This window comes from Delphinapterus leucas, chromosome 3, assembly GCF_059928025.1.
Source record: "Delphinapterus leucas isolate spDelLeu-1000000601 "Yukka" chromosome 3, BTC_Dleu_Yukka2, whole genome shotgun sequence".
Classification (NCBI taxonomy): Eukaryota; Metazoa; Chordata; class Mammalia; order Artiodactyla; family Monodontidae; genus Delphinapterus; species Delphinapterus leucas.
The window spans coordinates 92998689-93018261 of NC_143131.1; the positions used below are offsets into that span (position 1 = coordinate 92998689).

Consider the following 19573-nt stretch of genomic DNA (forward strand, 5'->3'; position numbering starts at 1 on the left):
CACATATCCATACTGAGTCTAATGTGACATGTCCTCTCCTCTAGTGCAAACTCATTAAAGTTAATAATCTTATATATATATTTGTGTGTGTGCGTGTATGTTCTGAGAGAGAGAGAGAGAGAGAGTGTGTGTGTGTGTGTGTGTGTGTGTGTAATTCCCGGTAGTCACCCCAGCTCACTAAATGGCTCTATGGCCTGAACAGGTTTCAGAACCACTTTGTTTAGGAAATACAGCCATTACTAAAGGAGCTGATGTTTCAGGATAGAAATGATTGGCAGAGTTGTTAAAGCACTCACTTTTCCAAAGATGGAGTTTTTTCTTAGGAACCCACAAGTACTTCTTTGTTTGGCTGTTAATCTGATCTGTGATTGGACTGGAGGTGAAGCAGTGAATTCTGCAATCAGAAGCAATTCCCTCTGAACTTCACTTTGAATTACTAGACCTACTTTATTCTTTCTCCACTGTGGCAATATTAGAAGCTTGCTTTCGAGTTGTGCTGTGACTGGTAATTTTGCACACGGAGCAGAAAAAAATACATCCAGTTGATCGCACCATTACTCTTTTTTTTTTTTTTTTTTTTTTTTTCGCGGTACGCGGGCCTCTCACTGTTGTGGCCTCTCCCGCTGCAGAGCACAGGCTCTGGACGTGCAGGCTCAGCGGCCATGGTTCACGGGCCTAACCGCTCCGCGGCATGTGGGATCCTCCCGGACCGGGGCACGAACCCGTGTCCCCTGCATCGGCAGGCGGACTCTCAACCACTGCGCCACCAGGGAAGCCCCCACCATTACTCTTTAACTTGCTCTTCAGAAAGATCAGTGTGCGTACATCATTCTCCTTTTCATCTACATGCAGGTTTCATAATTGCCATTATTTATGAATATAGAGGAAATTACTATTTTTGAATGTTATCAACTCTTTTCCTCGTTTGTGGCTATTGCCAGCATTCCTCACTCTCATATCTGAATGTCATTTTGTGTGAACTCACACGCGTAAGCTTATTTTCAGAACCCAGCTGTATCGGATGCCAGTCTCCGTCCTTGTAACAGCAGGTGTAAATCATTGCAGTCAGCAAAGACTTCTGGGCAAGCTGAGGACATTGACTTAGCGCTAAGGCCCACAGCACCTGTAACCTCCTGGGCTACACTCCCTGATCATTATGACTAATGCCCTAATTAGGTGTGCTTGCTTAGTGCGCACGCTCTGATGGCGCTTGCTTTGTGAAGGAAATGTTGGTCGTAGGCCTAATTACATATTGCGGTTTCGAGTAAATTTCCTCCTCTCACTTGAGTTACTAAAGCACAAGACAGCCCTTGATCGTGACTAGCAAAGGAGAAAAAGCCAGTTCCCCTTCGAGTATTTTCTCCAACTCTGGAGGTTAGTATTAAGGACAGCATAGTATGATGGTACCACACCCTGTGCCAGGGCTCTGTGACCACCTGGAGTCACAGCTTGATCTCCCAAGCCACTGTGAGTCTCTGGTACGTTACCTAACCTCCTGCTTTATTCTGCCGTGAAGTGGGGTTAATAATAGTACCCAGTGCAGGGAAACTAGGTAATCCTCATGAATTATCTAAGTGCTTAACCAACGCATGGCATGCAGTAAATGCTCAAAAACTATCAGTAATCGTTTGGGATGAAATTCAGAGATACCTGTTTAGTAGTCTGGAAAGATTAACACCATACCATCTTTCTTCCCCCAAGACTTCTTATATATTTGAAGGACTCTTAGAACTCTTAGATGGACGTTGAATAACTACACACACACACACACACACACACACACACACAATACTCAAAATCTTTCTTCTGATCACATTTATTACCGTGTAAGTTTTGCAGTTAATATGGCTTTATTTAAATTTATATAATTTATATAAATTTATATATTTTATATAAATTTATATAATTTATATTTCCAAATAAAAATGTATTGGGGAACTTGTATCTCTTCCTCAACTGGAAATTTCCTCCGGAATTTGTATACATACCCATGAATTAGATTTATTTCTCTTTATTTCAAGACAATTGTGGGTGTCAGAATTTGCTAGATGCCTGTAAATGCCAGTTTGCTAGATTTTAAGTGCTGGATGACTTCTCCCTACCACCACCCAATATATTTTATTCCCCTGAGGAGAAATCTGTCTTTTGTGGTTGGTCGTTGTGTCTTCTTCATGATATATAGCTCTGAGGAATGACTGAGGTCTAGTTTCATTTCCATCCTTGTGGTACCACACGATAACATGGCTGGTTGGCCTTTCCTGTCTTTCTAGCAACTCAGAATCCAGAGTTCATCAAAGTTGCCTGGAAAGCAATAGAGGCCACTTTTTTTTTTTCGTTGCCCACATTCATTGTATAGAATTTGAACTGACCAGATCAATAGGATTGGTGCTTGCCCCCTGCCTGTAATTAAACAGAGTGCTCTCAGGAGGTTTTCTGAGCCTTGTTCAAAATTTAATTAAATTAGATCTTTAATGTCAGCTAACAGATTGGGCTACTTGGCAGAGCAGTAACTAAGGAACAACAGGCAGACCGTTTTTATTACTGGTCCCGGCTCATTATTAAATGAGGTAATCATTTAGGTCTTCATGCTCTGTAATAGAACCGCTCATTTCCTCACACTGAAAGGAGCGGGTGTAATTCAGGCAAAGTAGAATTAATTACTCTAGAAAGGGAAGCATTTGGCTGTTCATTCATTCATTTTGTAAACATGATTGGTCATCTTCTCTGTGCTAGGCAGAGGGGCTACGGTGATGAACAGGACACAGAACCTGGCCTGAAGGATGTTTGGGAGACAGGCAAATAAACAGGTCATTACAATGGTACATGTCAAGTGATAGGGAGGGATAAACACAGGAGAAGCCCTGAGAACTCATAGGAGGGACATGTGATGGCAGGTCTAGCCTCTCTGTATTACGTATTTTTTACCTGATTGTTTAGGTCAACTGCCATGTAGCAAAAATGATCAGTGCCTTCCTCAGATAGTTTGGTAAAGCGAACTGGATGTGACCACTGGCTCATGAATCTGTGTCCCATTGAACCGTAGACTTGAATCAAACACAGGCAACACACATTCTTTATGAGATTTTGTACAAAGTCTTCAGAAAGTTCTGCAAAGTCAGTTATAGTTTTATTACAGCAAAAAGATACAAATCAGAGCCAGCCAAACTAAGAGACATATAGGTGAAGTCTGGAAGAGGTCTGAAGGCAAAGCTCCCAGCTCTTTTCTTCCCCTGGAGTCCTGAATGGTGTTACCTCCTTTGCGCTGTGATGTGTGGCCAACTCGGAGTATTGCCAACCAGGGTAGTTCACCCAAGCTTCCGAATCCAGAGTTCTTATTGGGGTCTAATTCTGTAAATGTGATTGACTGAATTGCTGGCCGTGTGGTTGGACTCAATTCCCAGTTCCTTCTCCTTTAGGGATATCAGGCTGATACCCTTTGGGCCACTTTTAAGTTTGCGAGTCTGCCGGGGTGGTGGTGCTGCACTGCGTCTACCCACAGTCCTTCTAATGCAGGAGGGATCTCGGAGGTGTGAGGGGTCGGGCGCTGTCCTACTCGGGCACGTGTGCAGCTTGCAGGTGTAGCACTCATCCTGTAAACTCACTGCCTCTGGTGATTTACTGAGCATCCTCTTGTATGAGCCCAAGAGCCACCCCTAAAGCCATTAGTTCTAAATCCATTGGTGCCTGTTTCTAACTACTGCACTGGTTCTGAACACCTGATCGAATCCACTTTCAGTGTTCGCCCACGTCATCTCGAAGGGCACTTGACGATCAGTGTTCATGCCTGAAGGGAAAGAGGAGTCCAAACCAAATGAAGGAGTCTGCTTAGAAAGAGTAATGACCTTAAAGGTTAACCATGTGTTTTATTATGTACTTCTTTCTACTAATTAATTCATTTATAATATGTACTTACTATTAGGCTGACCACCCTTACTGGGAGATAAGATGTATAGCGTCATGCTGAGGTGTCCAGAGCTGGTCTGTCTCTGAAGCAGCCATTCACTTCATCTGAGTTATCTCCCGTGATAGGCTACGTCAGTATCGCTTTGATATTTTTAACTAAAAATCAGTAACAGCAGAGATATTTCTAGAAGTGAAACTGTTGTGACCTTACATAGGTTAAATAAAGATTCATCTCCATTTTGCCTTATTTAGCCTTAGATCTCATGTGAACTCTTCCCATTCAGCCTCCCTTTCCGTGATACTTTTCTTGTCTGTAAATTGAAAATGCAGGACTGCAAAACAGTACTTTATATTTACTGTGAATTTATATGTGTGTAAATGTGCCTGAATTCTATATGTGTGTGTGCAAAAATATTTAAAATAGAGCAGAACAATTTAAGCCAATCTCATAGATATGGGGGTGGGGGGAGTACCTACGAGTATGGGTCAAAGGATATTTTGAACACTTCTATAGTGTCCTAGTTTATTTTTTTAAGTGTGTATTCTTACAGTTGTATGGTTTTTAATATATAGAAGTAGATTCACAGAAATAGAAGGGAAGCTAACATGCTAAAATATTAAGAGGCTAGTAAGTCTAGGCTGTGAAAAGATAGGCATTCTTTTTTCTTTCTACTCTTCCTTAATTTTCAAATTGAAGAAACAAAAAAATAAAGTATGGATTATGGACCATGATTGGTATCTCCCAGCTTTAATAACTTGACATCCACACACAAGCAGTTATTCTCTTTTGTCCTTGATGGAAATTTGTTCATATCTTACCTGTTCCATTTCTCTTAGGAGTTTCTTTTCTTTTTTTTCTTTTTTTTTTTTTTCCGGTACGCGGGCCTCTCACTGCTGTGGCCTCTCCCGTTGCGGAGCACAGGCTCCGGACGCGCAGGCTCAGTGGCCATGGCTCACGGGCCCAGCTGCTCCACGGCACGTGGGATCTTCCCGGACCGGGGCACGAACCCGTGTCCCCTGCATCGGCAGGCGGACTCTCAACCACTGCGCCACCAGGGAAGCCCAGGAGTTTCTTTATATGAGGAAGAAGATGCCAATATTAGCAAATTTTAAATTCATAAAATACTTATTTTAAAAAAAACAACCACCCTGTTTTCACGTTCCCAGCCCTAATCTGGCCTCGTAGGAGGGAGCTGAGAGGAGGGCGATCTTGCTCCAGTGTTTCCTTCCACCTCAGTTTGGGAGTCCCGGCTGGCTCTTCCTTTGTGTGACTGGAGTATTAGTCAAGATGAGGATAGGTTACACAGCAGTAGCAAACTAACCCCCCAAATTTCAGTGGCATGGCCCACCAAAAGAGCTTGTTTTCTGGTTGCACTGCACGTCCAATGCAGGTTTAGAGATGAGCACACAGCTCTACTCCATGTACTCACTCAGGAACCCAGGCTGATGGTAACCCATTATCTAAAACATCACTTGAACAGACTCACCCCTATATCTGAATGCTTCTGCTCACAGCCCATTGGCCAGAACTATACAGATGCTCCACCTAACTGTAGAGGGGCTGAGAAATAATGAAGGGAGCACATGGGTATTTGTTGAGCCGTAGATGTTCCTAACACAGCTGATTTATTTGCTTTGAGTATGATACCAGATAGGCTTGGACAGGAATCAGGGTGCCAGAGAAACTGGCGGTTTCGCTCATCCATCTCGAGGTGGCTCTCAACATGCGTGACAGAATCACTGGGAAGCTTTTTCAAAGGATAGATGCCCAGGCCCTTCCATGAGCCACCAAATCAATGCATGGGGTGTAGGACCCTCATACACTTCCCTGTTGTGATCCCAGCCATCTCCCAGACAGGAAAGGGAAGGCAGTGTCCTTCAGTCACTGGGCGTGTTCCAAGAGCCTCTCCAGCCATCTTTACCTCTCTCCCCACAGGTGGAGTGAAAAGAGAGAGAACCACAGCTTTCTGGCATTTCCTATTCATGCCTAGCCTGCTCCTCTAGGGGCCACAGTATGGCAGTGATGAACCTTGCATCTGAAACAAGAGAGGTTCCCAACCCTGCCTGTCCACTCACCAGGGTCACATGAGCTATAGGAGTGAGTGCGGAGAGGGGTGTGCTCATCCTAGAATCTAGCAGGACACGGGCACCCTGGGGCTCCAAAGGCAAGGTGCATTGCCTGGCATAGGGGAGGATTTCCTGTGCTACACGATGAGAGAAAATTGTTTTACGAGGTGCCACCTACCAATGCATTTTTTTTTCAGTGCAGTCTTGATAGCTTATTTTTAAGGACGCGTTAATAATATTAATAGTATTAACGTTCTTTGGATATTTTCAGACTAAACATACCCCTCTTGGACTAAAAATAGGTGCCTCTGAAGGCAAAGCAGGACGCAGAGCCTGAATTGTGACACTGAACATGTTTTGAGCATTTACTTGTGATGAGCAGTGATTTATGCACATCTCATTTAGTCTGCACGAGAATTCTACAAGAGGTACTATTATACCCTTCTTAGACATGAGAAAACTGGGGCCCACAGAAGTTTAATAACCTTGGTCTATGCTGACATTAACTCTTAGCACCAAAGCTTCGGCTCTGGTAGCCTTACTGTGGGATGCAGCATTCATTTTTTCTATTGTTTGGACTCCTTTCCTGCGTTCTTTCTGCTCTTTTTCCCATTTCTTCTCCTGCTTCCACACAGACCAGAAGTAAAGCATCCTCTCTTATAGTAACGTGGGTGCCAGACTCGTTAGGGTACCATCCATCAGTCTTCCTGGCATTCCAAAACAACACAAAGTGAAGACAAAATACGTCTGTTTCATAGAGAAAAGGCTATGTGTGCATATGTTTGTCTTGAGCCCGACGGAGCATTATTGGCAAAGCCTGTCACTCCTCTTCTCTGTAGTTCGAGGAAGCTTTAAGTGCAATCCAAGGCAGAGAACCCTCAAAACTGATTTCCTCGTGTCTTCTTTGGAAACTGTTTCTAAAAGGGCTTTGTGCACATCTGTGCCACGGAAACTGTGAAGCAGCTTTTTTAGCTGTGGGCACCAGTGTTGGCTTATCCATCCCTGTCTCCCTTCTCCAGCCTCTGCTCCTGTGAGGAAGTCCAGCTGCGTAAAGGCCAGCTCTTGGCTATAAAGCACGTAGCTGACTCCGTTTGTTTGAAAGCTGGTAAGAAATGAGGAAGACAGCCAAGGCGCTGACCTTTTCCCTGACACAGCCACTTAGGTAATCCAGTCCAGGTTCCTTCATGGGCTGTAGAACAAAAGAACACAATACACCCATCACATCTTCAGAGAATGGAAATGCTGCTGGGCTTGCTTTCCTCCTTCTGTAAATAAATCCTGATTTCTTATCTGTTGGAGGGCTCCAAGAAAGAAAAGTCTTATAAAATCTCCAATAGGAGGAAGTGGTTCTCTGCAAAACACTCCCGAAGTCTGGACTTAGAGGAGGCAGCTTTCTTGAGACTCCACCAGACTCACCGCCTCAAGCTCGTTCAGTAGAACTTTTCCGGCCCAGTGATCCTCAGCCCGCTGCAGGGTAGAAATCATCTCATCTCAGCCAGCCGCAATTCACAGTGAAACTATGGATTACGACCTAACCGCCTGAAATTACGGCTACACAGCGACCGCTCCTCCGTTATCATCAGCGGAACAGGCTCGTTCTTTTATGGCTAATAATAATGTTTCTCATCCTACTCAGGACTCCGGTGCCACCTTTCTTTCGTGCTTGTCACTCATCTGTGGACCACATTCACAGATGCCTTCATCAGCACGCTCGGTCATCTCGTTGTCTGTGCTCCTACCATGGTCCTGGGAGAGCGAAGGGCCAGTAGCTGCTCTGCTTACACCCGCCCCTGCCTCACTGTCCCGGTGAACTGCCCGCCTTCCCAGAAAACTACCTCTGTGCCCATCCCAGAGATCTTTGTCCGCGACAGACTCTTCCTCCTCGCCAGCATCTCGCTTCCTGGCTCTGCACAATCTCTCAGGCTCCCAAGTGCCCATCTTTGTATTTACTTTCTTTCATTTGTTTTTCTTTTCAATTTGGCCTGCGGGGCAGAGAAATAAGCTAATTACATCCCTCTGTTAAAGCATACTCATTGATCGTGAAAAGGCCCTCTTTTAATTTATGTATTGCTTTTCTCTCCCACTCCCTCTCCCTCAGTTTTATGTGTGCCCTTATACACAGTGTTTTGTGTGTTGTTTTTAATTTACATCAGTCGTGTCGTGCTGTAGACTTTTTTCTTTGTTTCCCCCGAGCGCTCTGATTTTTAAGGTCTGTCCATGTCGCTGTGTATGCATGAGGTCTGATGGCCTCCTGACATTCTGTCGTGTCCCCACCATGGTTACCGCGCCTGACATCCAGACCTCCCACTACCACAAATAGCGCTCCAGCGCATAGTCCCGTGCACATGTCCTCTTTGGCCCTGTGTGGAAATTCCTCTGGAATACATGTCCGGGAGTGAGGTTGCAGAGTCCTGGGGTGTGCATGTTCTTACTTGGACCAAACCCTGCAGTGCGGCTTTCCAGACTGGCCCACCCATCTGTCCGCTCACCAGCAACATAGGAAGGTTCCTTCTGCCCCTACATCTCCGCCAGTTTTTGTGCTTATCATTATTCCTCTTACCCCATTCTTTTTCTGAGTTCAATGTTCTAATTCCTGAAAAGCCTGTGTCCTTGGGAAGTTCTTCCAGCAAAGGTCTACGGGTGCCTAATTCTTAATCTTTGAGAATATCTTTATTTTTTCCCACACTCTTCATGATAGGGGTATAGTTTCTTGTTGTTGCTTAGACAGATAACCACCAACAGTGGCGTAAAATAACACAGATTTATTAATCAGAGTGTCATCAGGGCTGTGTTCCTTCTCAGTTGTGCTTCCTCATTCCTGCAAATTCCCTCTTGCCACGTAAGGTAATATAGTCACAGGTTTCCAGGATTCAGGTGTGGACATCTTTGGGGGCCATTACTCAGCCTACTGCAGTAGGCCAGGTGTTGGATTTTAGGGTGACAGTTTTATTGGCGATGTTCAACAGATTGTATTGAGACCGACGCTGTGTCAGACACTGTTCAGTGTGTTGAATACAGAAGTGAGTGAAACAAACCTACACCCCTGCCCCAGAGCCTGTGTCATCTCTCCCCACCTGACAGCTTTAAGGTTCTCTCTTTATCCTTTCCCCTCGCCCTACATTTGCACCGCAGTGTCTCTAGATACGCCGTGTTTTCATCCTCTTCTTCCAGTTAGCACCAGCTACATAACAAACCACCCCAAACATGGAGACCTAAAACAACAATCATTTACTGTTAACTGCATCCTCCTGGGGATGACTGGGCTCCAGTGGACAGTTCTCTCTCTTGGGCTCAGATGTGGTCGCAGTCAGATGGTGGCTGGAGCCAGAGTCGTCTTGAAGGGTTCCTTACTCGTTTGCCTGGTGGGTGAGGCTAGCTGCTGTCTGGACCTTAGCAGGGACTGTTGGTCAGAGCACCCACAAGCATCCTCTCCGTGTGGCTTGTGCTTCCTCACGACAGAGTCGGCGGCGTGTAAGGGCCAGCATCCCAAGAGAGAGCTAGGCAAAATTGTATTGCCTTTTCTAACCTAGCCTTGGAAGTTATGTGGTAGCACTTTCACCACACTCTGTTCATCAGATGCAATCTCTCAGGCCGGGCGTGTGCAACGAGAGGGGAACTAGAGTCCAGCGATGGAGAGACTATCAAAGCATTTGCAGACACATCTAAAAACTGCCACAGCTACTTAGCACCTGACATGATACTTAAGTCTCGGGACTTAAGTTGGTCTCTACATCTGGATAGCTCACCTGTTCTCTTTTCAAATAGCGTTTCTCTGTCATTATCTGTGTTCCTGTCCTCTGGAACTCCTTTAAAAGTGTGTTGAAAGGGCTTCCCTGGTGGCGCAGTGGTTAAGAATCTGCCTGCCGATGCAGGGGATGCAGGTTCGAGCCCTGGTCCGGGAAGATCCCACATGCTGCGGAGCGGCTGGGCCCATGAGCCATGGCTGCTGAGCCTGTGCGTCTGGATCCTGTGCTCTGCAACGGGAGAGGACACAACGGCGAGAGGCCCGTGTACCGCAAAAAAAAAAAAAGTGTGTTGAAGCCTCTCAGTGACACTTGCATATTTTGTCCTTCTTTAGCTGCCCATGCTGTGTTCTGAATTCTCTGTACTGTGCTCCTGTTCACTACTTCTCTTTCCAGTTTTATCCAGTCTAAAGCTTAACCCGTACATTGATGACTATGTTTTCCATGGGCTTTTTTTTTCATCTACCTATTCTTGTTTGATATCTGCCTATTTTTGTTTCGTAATTTATTGTGTACAGAAATAATTCCTTTTATCTCTTTAAGGGCCCTAAACATACTTGTGATTGTGATGTGGTTTACTGGTTGCTCTATTCTGATTTCTCCTCCAGTGGAGTCATCTCCTGATTTAGCCTGCTGGCTCTCCTGTCTCATCCTCCTCTCCCTGTAGTCATCCTTCCATGTCAAGCAGCTCCATGGTCCTGGGCTCCTAGTCATGGGAGGCTTAAGTCTCTTCCTGTTCTCTAATGATACTGGGTGGTTTACCAGTTAGGTTTCTGGGGCAGTGAGTGGCCTGGAAAATCCAGACCAGTTTTCAGTGTGAATTTGTAAGATTGGGGTCCCACACTAGGGAGCTAGGATAAACTTGGATTCCACACCCAAATGTGTCACAGGTCTGAGATGTTGGTTTCTTAGGCTTGACCCATATGCACAGCCCAGAGACTCCTTTCCGGCTTCCGGGGCAATGCGCTGAGTCCGCTTCTCACAGGTGGGTCGGGCAGGAAGGCTCCCAGCTTGATGCTGGAGGATCAGCTCAAAAAGCCTGACCTGCAGGGGCCCCTGTCCCTCTCCCCGCCCCACACCCCGGCGTGCACACTCCACGCCCTGCTCTCCATCCCACGGCTCCCTCCTAACCTCTCTAACCTTATTTTTCACTTCATTTCTGGCACCTGGAGATTTTACTATCTTTCTTTGAACCTTGGCAATGAATTTCTTTCTCGTTGTTCCTTTTTATGCAGCATTTCTATGCATTTTTCATAGGAGGACTGTCTGTTTACTTTAGCTGAGGCCGTCATATGCTGGAAATTTCCATTTGTTCTGTATACAGACAGTTACCCCTCCTGTTTTCAGCCCTACCTCTCATTCTTGTCCTTCGTAGTACCTGCTGAGGCTGCATCTAAACCCTGCCAACCTTCTTCTGGGTAGATTGGCCACCTCCCCTCGTATAGTTTATAGAATTTGCCTTTTTCCATTTTGTTTCTTTAATCAGTACTCTTCCTTCCACTCTGCTTTTAAGGAATGCGCCCAAATCCTCTGTCTGCTAATGCCCCAAGCACATTCTTTTCACTGTTATGGTTTTGATTCTTTTTTTATTCTTTACTACCATTTTCATGAGGTCTCTGGGGTTTGAAGAAAATAATGCCTTGAGTCAGTCTGCTGTCTAGAATGAAAAAGCTCAGCCGACTTCTCAGTGCTGTTGGGTAAGCCTCTCTCTCTCTCTCTCTCTCTCTCTCTCTCTCTCTCTGTCTCTCTCTCTCTCTCTCTGTCTCTGTCTCTGTCTGTCTGTCTGTCTCTCTCTCTCTTTGGGTTATCGGTCAGCTTCCTTTCTCATTTCTGACAGCTACTATTCCCTCCTTCTCTCCTAGAAGAGGACCTTAACTCTTGTCTCTAAGAGAGACAAAAGCCATCAGGTGGGAGCCTCCTGTTTCCCATCCTCATTCTCCAGTCTGCAAACACACCTTTCTTATTATCTATCCTCACCTCTTCTTTCTCTCTTAGAGCAAAAGCCGCCCCTTCCTACTGTCCTCAGTTGAGCCTTCGGTCCAACCAGCTACATAGAGTCTCTCCTCCCACCCACATGGCTGCACCTTTTCCCTTGGCAACTATATCCACATGTAGAAGTCCAGCTCTGATCTCCTTCCCTCAGATTATATTTCTAAATGTTGACTGAATATCCTTCTTCACACATCTGATGGTTTCCTCAAATTCAGTATATCCAAAGTTGGCATCTTTGTTTATCTCTGAGAAATCAGCTGCTTATGCTTTCACCGTTTTGCTGAGTAATACCATGATCTGCTAAGTCGTTCCAGCCACAAGTTTGGGTATCTCGTCCCTTTCTTGAATCGTTCTAGGACTGCATTGACCAATACAGCAGCTACTAGCCATGCAAAACTATGTAAATTTGAATTTCAATTAAGTAAAATACAGTACAATTAAAAATAAAGTCCCTTAGGTATACTAGGCGCATTGCATGTGGCTTGTGGCCACCGTTGTGGACGGTAGGGCTATAGAACATTCCCGTTGTTACAGAAAGTTCTATTGGACGATGCTGGCCTAGGGAGTATTAGCCATCTTTGCTCCCACTTCACTGACGGTATTTGAGCCCTCATCATTTCTCACGTGAGCTTTGACTCACTTCCTTTCTCTTCCTCACTCCAGTCCATTCTTTTCTCTAATAAAATGATTTTATGAAGCCCTTTTCGCTCTTTGGGAAGTCATTGAACTCTAAGCGAGAGAAGCAGAGTCCTGGCATTTTACTGTCATTTCCTTCCTTGAACCTTCAGAGCCCCCCATGCCTTTTCCTCTTTCTATTTGCTTGTTCAACAGCTACCCAACCTTCCACATTGCACGCCGGCGTTTCCTACTCTGGGAAGGCAGAATAATGCTTCTTTCACAACGCGGACACTCCTTGTTGGTGTCCCTTCTCAGAGCATGTTTCACGAGGTGTCTGGCTAGGGCAGACATCTGAGCCTAGGACTCTGAGCCACTGAAAGACGAGAATCTCACCTTCATACTCTGCAGGTTTCAAATGTACGTAACAGACAAACTTCTCTTCTGGGCCTCTAGATGGGGCCTGGCTACATACTCACTTTAGGAGAAATGAGAAAATGGCCACTGAAGTCGTGTTCTGTGTTCTGCTGTTGAAGATGTCAACAGCAATTGGGAAAGGCTTTATGGGTGATGAATTACTTTCCCACAGCATCGATTCCTACTTAGGGTTCCTGTGATTCCCAGCTACCCCCTGACTCCAAACCACATATGTGGTTGAAAGAAAGATATTTTCTTTAATAACATATCTTCAGTGAAAGGATAGGTATATTAGTTAATTACCTCAAACTTAGTGACATAAAACAACAAAAACATATTCTCTCACCGTTCTGGAGTCTACAAAATCAGGGTGTTGGCAGGGCTGCACTTCCTCCAAGGGCTCTAGAGAGAATCCTTTCTCGCCTCTTCCAGCTTCTGGTAGCCCTTGACTTGTGGCCAATCCCTGCCTCCGTCTTCACACGGCCTTCTTCTTTGGGTGTCTGTGTCTCAAATCTCCTTCTCTTTTTTCTTACAAGAACGCCAGTCATTAGATTTAGGACCCACCCTAAATCCAGGATGCTTTCATCTTGAGATCCTTAGTTTAATTACATCTACAAAGACTGTATTTCCAAATAAGGTCCCATTCACAGGTACTGGGGGTTTAGAACTTGGATATATCTTTTGAGGGGGACACAATTCCACTTACTACAATGGGTGAGAATAAAAGCGAGGACTCTAACAGCAGTCTCTCTCCCCTCTCCTAAGCCTTACCTAAGCTGAATCAGCAGATTGGTTATAGCCTTCATTTATGTGCATTTATTCATTTAAATTAAGACCCCACCTCCCAAGCCAGAAGAGAGAGGCTATTTAACTCAACCAGCTGTCTCTCTTTCTTTCCATCACAGACTCACTCCACCCCCTTCAGCTGGATTTTTTTTCACTGCCTAACCATGATCATTAATTAATAAAGCGTAGACCAAAATAAGCATGATTATCACCCTTTAGTTTTCAAAGACATTCTCTGCGTCCAGAACTTTTAATATGAGAATGGGTATTTAGATTTAGAAATCGTTTTAAGCATGCGTGCCCATGCACAAGCACACCATGGAAGATGACTAGAAGCTCTTACTCTGTAGAGTAAGAAAGAACATAGGTACTTTTTCTGGCTTCATTTTTCAGTGTCATCTAAATTTTCTACAGTGGACATGTTTGACTTTAGTGATTAGAAGAAGAAACTTTTTTTTATAACATGGGTAGTTTTAATGACGCTTTTATAAAATGCCCAGGGCCATTTTTGCTTTTTTTAAAAGAGAGATGAGTGGGCCAGCTGAGATTCTAGGAAGCCCAGACCACTGATTGTTTTGGGAATGATTCAGACGCTTTTTAGATTTGGGAGTGGTGCTAACACTGTTGATTATTCAGGACCTCGTCAGACTCTCACAGTGGTAGAACTTGAAATCCATGGTCTCTACCAGAGTGCTTTCCCCGGTGCCAGGAAGCTGGCCTGATGGAAAAATGGGTCCTGTCCCTCTGCCATGGGGCACAGAGAGGCACAGTTTATCGGGACCATTCCAGAATGAGCCTTGTAATCTCTCACCAGCAATACCACTTGACTTTGACAGGCATGTGTTTTTTTAGTGTTTAAACTATTTTGAGGGCAACTCTGTGTCTGGCCCTTTATGAGGATGACACACATTTCTGTTAACCCCCAGTTACTGGAAGCCGCAGCAGAGACAGCTTTCAGGCACTTTTGAGCTGTTTCACCATTGAATGTAGTTCTCTCTGGGGGAATTTTCCTATTTTGGCTTCTAATATGCCGATGAATTATTGAAATTTCAATTACTTTTGGTTCCCAGTTTAGCAGAGTGGAGACATGCAAGATATTGAATACGAAAAGCTCTCCAGTTGCTTTTAGAGAAGGGTTTGCTTGGAAGGGTTTGGCGTCAGGGCTGGCAGAGGTGCAGCCCTGCTCCTTCTGTGTCGGGGACTAAAGTACCACGTGGCCTTGGCAGTCCCTTAGGTCACTGCTGCTCAAGGTGCGAGTCCCTAACCGGGACCTGGCATCTGCATCTCCTGGGAGCTTGTTAGATACACAGACTCCTAGGCTTGGTCTCCACCTACTAATCAGAATCCCTGAGAGTGGCACCCTGGGCTCTGTGTTTTAACAAGCCCTCTGGGACATCCTGGTACACTGACAAGTTGGGGAAACCCTGCCTTAGATGTCCTGGTGCTAATTTTTCCCAGTGGGGTCTGGTGCCCATTTGTAAGGGCCCTTGGATGCTTCAGTCAGTGTGCCCTTTAAGATAGACACTGTACGTAATGATAAAACTGTGATCAAGGTCATCAGAGAGACCAATTTCTAACAGTCATCTTCATTTGCTTGGAACACTTCTCTCTTTGGAAGTCCGTGAGCCGTAACCATAGAGAAGCAGAATTTGGACATTTAAATTCTGTGCAGGTAAATGTGTGTTCTAAATGTAATTGAAAGGGCCCTGTGTTTCTCTGTACCGAAGGGCTATTTAGATATTCCTTCCCACTGTCCCCAGGATAATCTCATCTCGAAGTCCCTTGGAGAGAAGCCGTGGGTACCATCTCTGCCTCATCACCTTAGCCTCACCTCCTTCCCAGGGCAGGTCTCTCTCCTACACCGTGCACACTGAATAACTTGCAGTTCTTCAGACACAGTGTGTCATCCAAGCTACTCTCCCTGCCCCACCACCAAAGCCAGCCCCTTACTCATCTCATCCCTTAAGCCCTGCTCACCTGTGAGGCTCTACTCAAGGATGGCTCCCTAATGACTTCAGGCGGAGTCACTCTCTTCTCCTTTTCTGCTTCCTGCAAACTCTGGATAGATACTTATGGCATGCGGGTGCGCTTGTGTTGAAATTGTCTCTCTCCGCTGAGCTCCGAGGTCCACGCGAGTACAGATTTCATCCTGGGTTCTGTCTCTTGTGCCCATGTGTGTCAGGCACACGAGGCTAAATGAATAAACATCCCTCAAAGATGGTCATTCTACTTCTGCTGGAAGCTTTCAGTGCCTTAGGAAACATGTTCCCTTCGTACTTTTGAAGAACACATATACTTGGCCAGCATGTGGCGGACTAGTTAAGAACAGCAGTGCATTCTATGTGGACTCAACCGACTTAGCTTTTCAGGGAAGCCGGTTTCTTAACGTAAATGAAAGCTCTGCCCTCCCCTCCGCCAATCTGGCTGTTCTGCTCTTTGGCCGGGGAGCCCGCCCGCTGTATCTGAAGGTGTTCTTTTTTCAGGTTCGAGAGCTTCAAACTAGACTGCAGAGCGTGCAGGCCACAGGGCCCTCCAGCCCTGGCCGCCTCACTTCCGCCAATCGCCCTGTTAACCCCAGCACCGGAGAGCTGAGCACAAGCAGCAGCAGCAATGACATCCCCATCGCCAAGGTGAGCTCCGGGGGACGGCAGGGACACCTCCTGTTATCTGGCTGCCCCAGCCTCCGTGGAGCAGGGCCGCTGTGCAGGCATGCAGTTAGCTCAGCTGGCCCCCAGGGGCTTCCTGGGGTCCCGCACAGGCCTCCTGTGCTGGACCTGCAGGGAGAGATAACCCACTAATGGTTTTTGTTTTTTGCGGTACGCGGGCCTCTCACTGTTGTGGCCTCTCCCATTGCGGAGCGCAGGCTCAGCGGCCATGGCTCACGGGCCCAGCCGCTCCGCGGCATGTGGGATCTTCCCGGACCGGGGCATGAACCCGTGTCCCCTGCATCGGCAGGCGGACTCTCAACCACTGCGCCACCAGGGAAGCCCCCCCACTAATGTTTTAAGTCTCTCTCAGCTACAGGCTGGACACCAGCTCTCATTAATCAGCCAGCTGGAGCATGTCACAGCTGACAGGTCGTTGTGGAGAGTGAGATGTTTTGTCAGGCTCTGCAGTGCGAAGGGGTGGGCGGAGAGCTGCTCTCGAGGATCAAGGTTCAGCCCAGGAGGGGACCCTGAGTAATGAACCAATGATCTCCCCGCTCACGGGACTGACAGCCCTGCCAGCAGAAAAATAGATTGTGATGGGCAGGCCCTGGCAGCTGTGAGAAGTAGCCCCTCCGTTCTCAGCCACAGCCCCCCCCCCCCCCCCGCCCCGCTCCTAAGTTGAGTCTGCCCCAGAGAGACTGTTCGAACGATACACATCCTCTCCCCGGTAGCCCTACCAGTCTCCACAAGAAGGTTGGTTCTCAACCATCAAGTTTATTAAGTCAAGTCAAACCAGTGTTTCTCAACCAGAAGTGATTTTTGTCCCCCAGGGGATATTTGGCCATGTCTGGACACCTTTTTGATGGTCATAGCTGGAGTGCTACTGGCATCTTATGACCAGAAGCCACGGATGCTGCTAAACACCCCACAATGCACAGAACAGTCCCTACAGCAAAGAATATCCAACCCAAAATGTCAAAAGTGCTAAGGTTGAAAACCCGTGAGCTAAGCAGAAAAACTGGACAAGTGAGTCGTTTTTAAGACTTGATGAATCAGTTGAGTTGCCGCAGTTAAAGAGTAGCCTTGTATAAACAAAGTCTCAACAGTGTATATGGGGAGTTACGTGTTGTGTTTTGAAAATTTTTTGTTTTGTTTTTTAAGATTGCTGAGAGAGTGAAGCTATCAAAGACCAGGTCCGAATCTTCATCGTCTGATCGGCCGGTCCTGGGCTCAGAAATCAGCAGCATAGGGGTGAGTGTTCATGACAAGCAAGGCAACAAAGTACCCAGTAAAGCTACACAGTGGTTTATCCATGATAGAAGAACTTCCAGAGTTCACCCCTGGTAAACCAGTTAGTTATAATAAGAAATCATACCTGATTTCCTTCCAGAGGATCCGATGAAAATGTATAGTGGTTTGCATGTGGTGAATCACCTCTTCAGCTTTAAGGGAGATTTTTTTTTTTTTTCTCTAGCTGAAACCATTCAGAAAGAAATGATTTAGGTCTGGTTACTGGCAATGTAGATGAAAGTCTTAAAGTATCTGCTTTATATCACCCTGCTTCCCCAGAGATGGAGTGAGTCAGGAAGCTCTAAGAGAACTTTACCGTTCGCACATCCCTCTTGAAAGGGAAGGTGCTCTCCAGTGAGGAGGATTGCTGCCTTTGAAGTGTGGCCAGTGCTGTGACAGACCAGAACCTTCCAGCTCAGTACTAGAGTTTTCATTTGTAGAGCCCTGAACCCCGTGGGGCTGTAAGCTGATAAATGGTGAAAAGGGAATTTCAGCTCCCTGGGGATGTCCTTTAGAATTCTGGGGTAAGGCTGGGAAATCCAGCTTATTTGGTCCTCAGGGGTGGGGAAAACCTGAACAGCACTCTTAAGGCCCTAGTTTAGAGCTTTGTGCTGGGCAGAAATTGCATGTACCCAGATTCCATGCCAAAGCCAAATTATGAACATAAAGGAGTGGATGCTCCCCTTAACTACAACAGCCGGAGACAAGTCTGGGAGTGGCAGGGGGTTTCGGAAGGGAGAAGGATGTTCAGCCTCTGTTTAATATCCAAATTTTTAGGTCTCTAAACACTCATGATCCCACATGCCTGCTGCCCAGGATGCAGTTTAGAAGATGCCGCTTGCATTTTGACACTGTTTTATGTACTGTTTCACAGTAGTTAGCTTTTTATACTAGGATGATATTATACAAACGGAGGAAGATCAGGGTAGCTATCTCCTGGTGCCTGATTCTCAAGGAACATCGGCTTTAAATTGTTTTGCGTGCAAAGCATGCCTGGGGACCAGCGTCCCTGAAGTGACGCTGTCCAGAGGGGGATTAATGCTCATCTGTACAGGTATCCAGCAGTGTGGCGGAGCACCTGGCCCACTCTCTTCAGGACTGCTCCAACATCCAAGAGATCTTCCAGACACTCTACTCCCATGGATCTGCCATCTCGGAAAGCAAAATTAGGGAGTTTGAGGTGGAAACGGAACGGTTGAATAGGTAAGGAGAAATTCTGCATATTTGGATGGTGGCACTGGGGGCAACTCCTTTCCCTTCCCAAAGATCAACTCAGGTTGGCTTATGTGTTGTGACATAGAGTGATGCTGTCAGGCTGGTGGGTGGGGAGTTTCCACCATCCTGTTCATCACAGGAGGGCTGGCTTCATGGGCATTGTGTGACCTGTCATCAAATGCACAGGACCTCGTGCTTAAAAGGACCCCACACTTGCTTTACTGCTCTGCTGTCACTGTTTTAAATTCTTAATAATTTATGAAGCAGGGGCCCCGCCTTTTCATTTTGCAGTGGCCCTAGCAAATTAAGGAGCATGTCCCGGGAGCAGTCCATAAGGAATGACAAGTAGGTCAGGATGGCAAGATGGCTCCCAAGCATGCAGCCTGAGCTGCTGAGAACCACAGAGAGCAGCTCTGGGATGTGGACTCAGCACCCAGGGGTGCCTGGAGCCAGCAGAAGCCGTCTGATGAAGGGGCTCCTGCGATGGAGCAGGCATGCTGGTCTAATCCTCCCTGCTCGAACTGAGGGTTGCCTAATTTTATTTATGCTTTTTGCAAATGTGCACATCCCCCCATCCCTACATCCTATCCTACTTAGTTCTGATTATCTAAGTAGGTCTAACTATCCTGCTTAGAATAATTCCAGTGTGTGTACCCAGTCTTATGGGTTCTTCCTAAATCTTATGCCAGAGGTGGTTTGAGTTTGTCCTCCTGCCCCTTGGCAAAGACTGGCTTGTGTGTTGTCCCAGCAATGAAAGAGAGCTGCTAAAAAAGCAAAAGAGAAGGACCAGGGGCAAGCCACGGCAACTACTCAGAAATTGGCTCCGCGGTGGCAGAATGGACTAGTGATGGCATCCAGGTGTGCTGTGGCTGCCCTGACCTAGCAATCTTCAGTGGG

General features: G+C 46.3%; 1 protein-coding gene across 4 annotated transcripts in view; it reads left to right on the forward strand.

Annotated features, from left to right (window-relative positions):
• Positions 1 to 19573, forward strand: part of MCC (MCC regulator of Wnt signaling pathway) — a 432845-nt gene that overhangs the window by 362683 nt on the left and 50589 nt on the right. For all 4 annotated transcript variants that reach the window (XM_022591311.3, XM_089908423.1, XM_022591356.3 and 1 more), the window contains 3 exons: positions 16007 to 16153; positions 17333 to 17422; positions 18516 to 18664. In XM_022591311.3, the coding sequence (XP_022447019.2) occupies positions 16007 to 16153; positions 17333 to 17422; positions 18516 to 18664 (386 nt within the window). The remainder of the gene's footprint in view (positions 1 to 16006; positions 16154 to 17332; positions 17423 to 18515; positions 18665 to 19573) is intronic.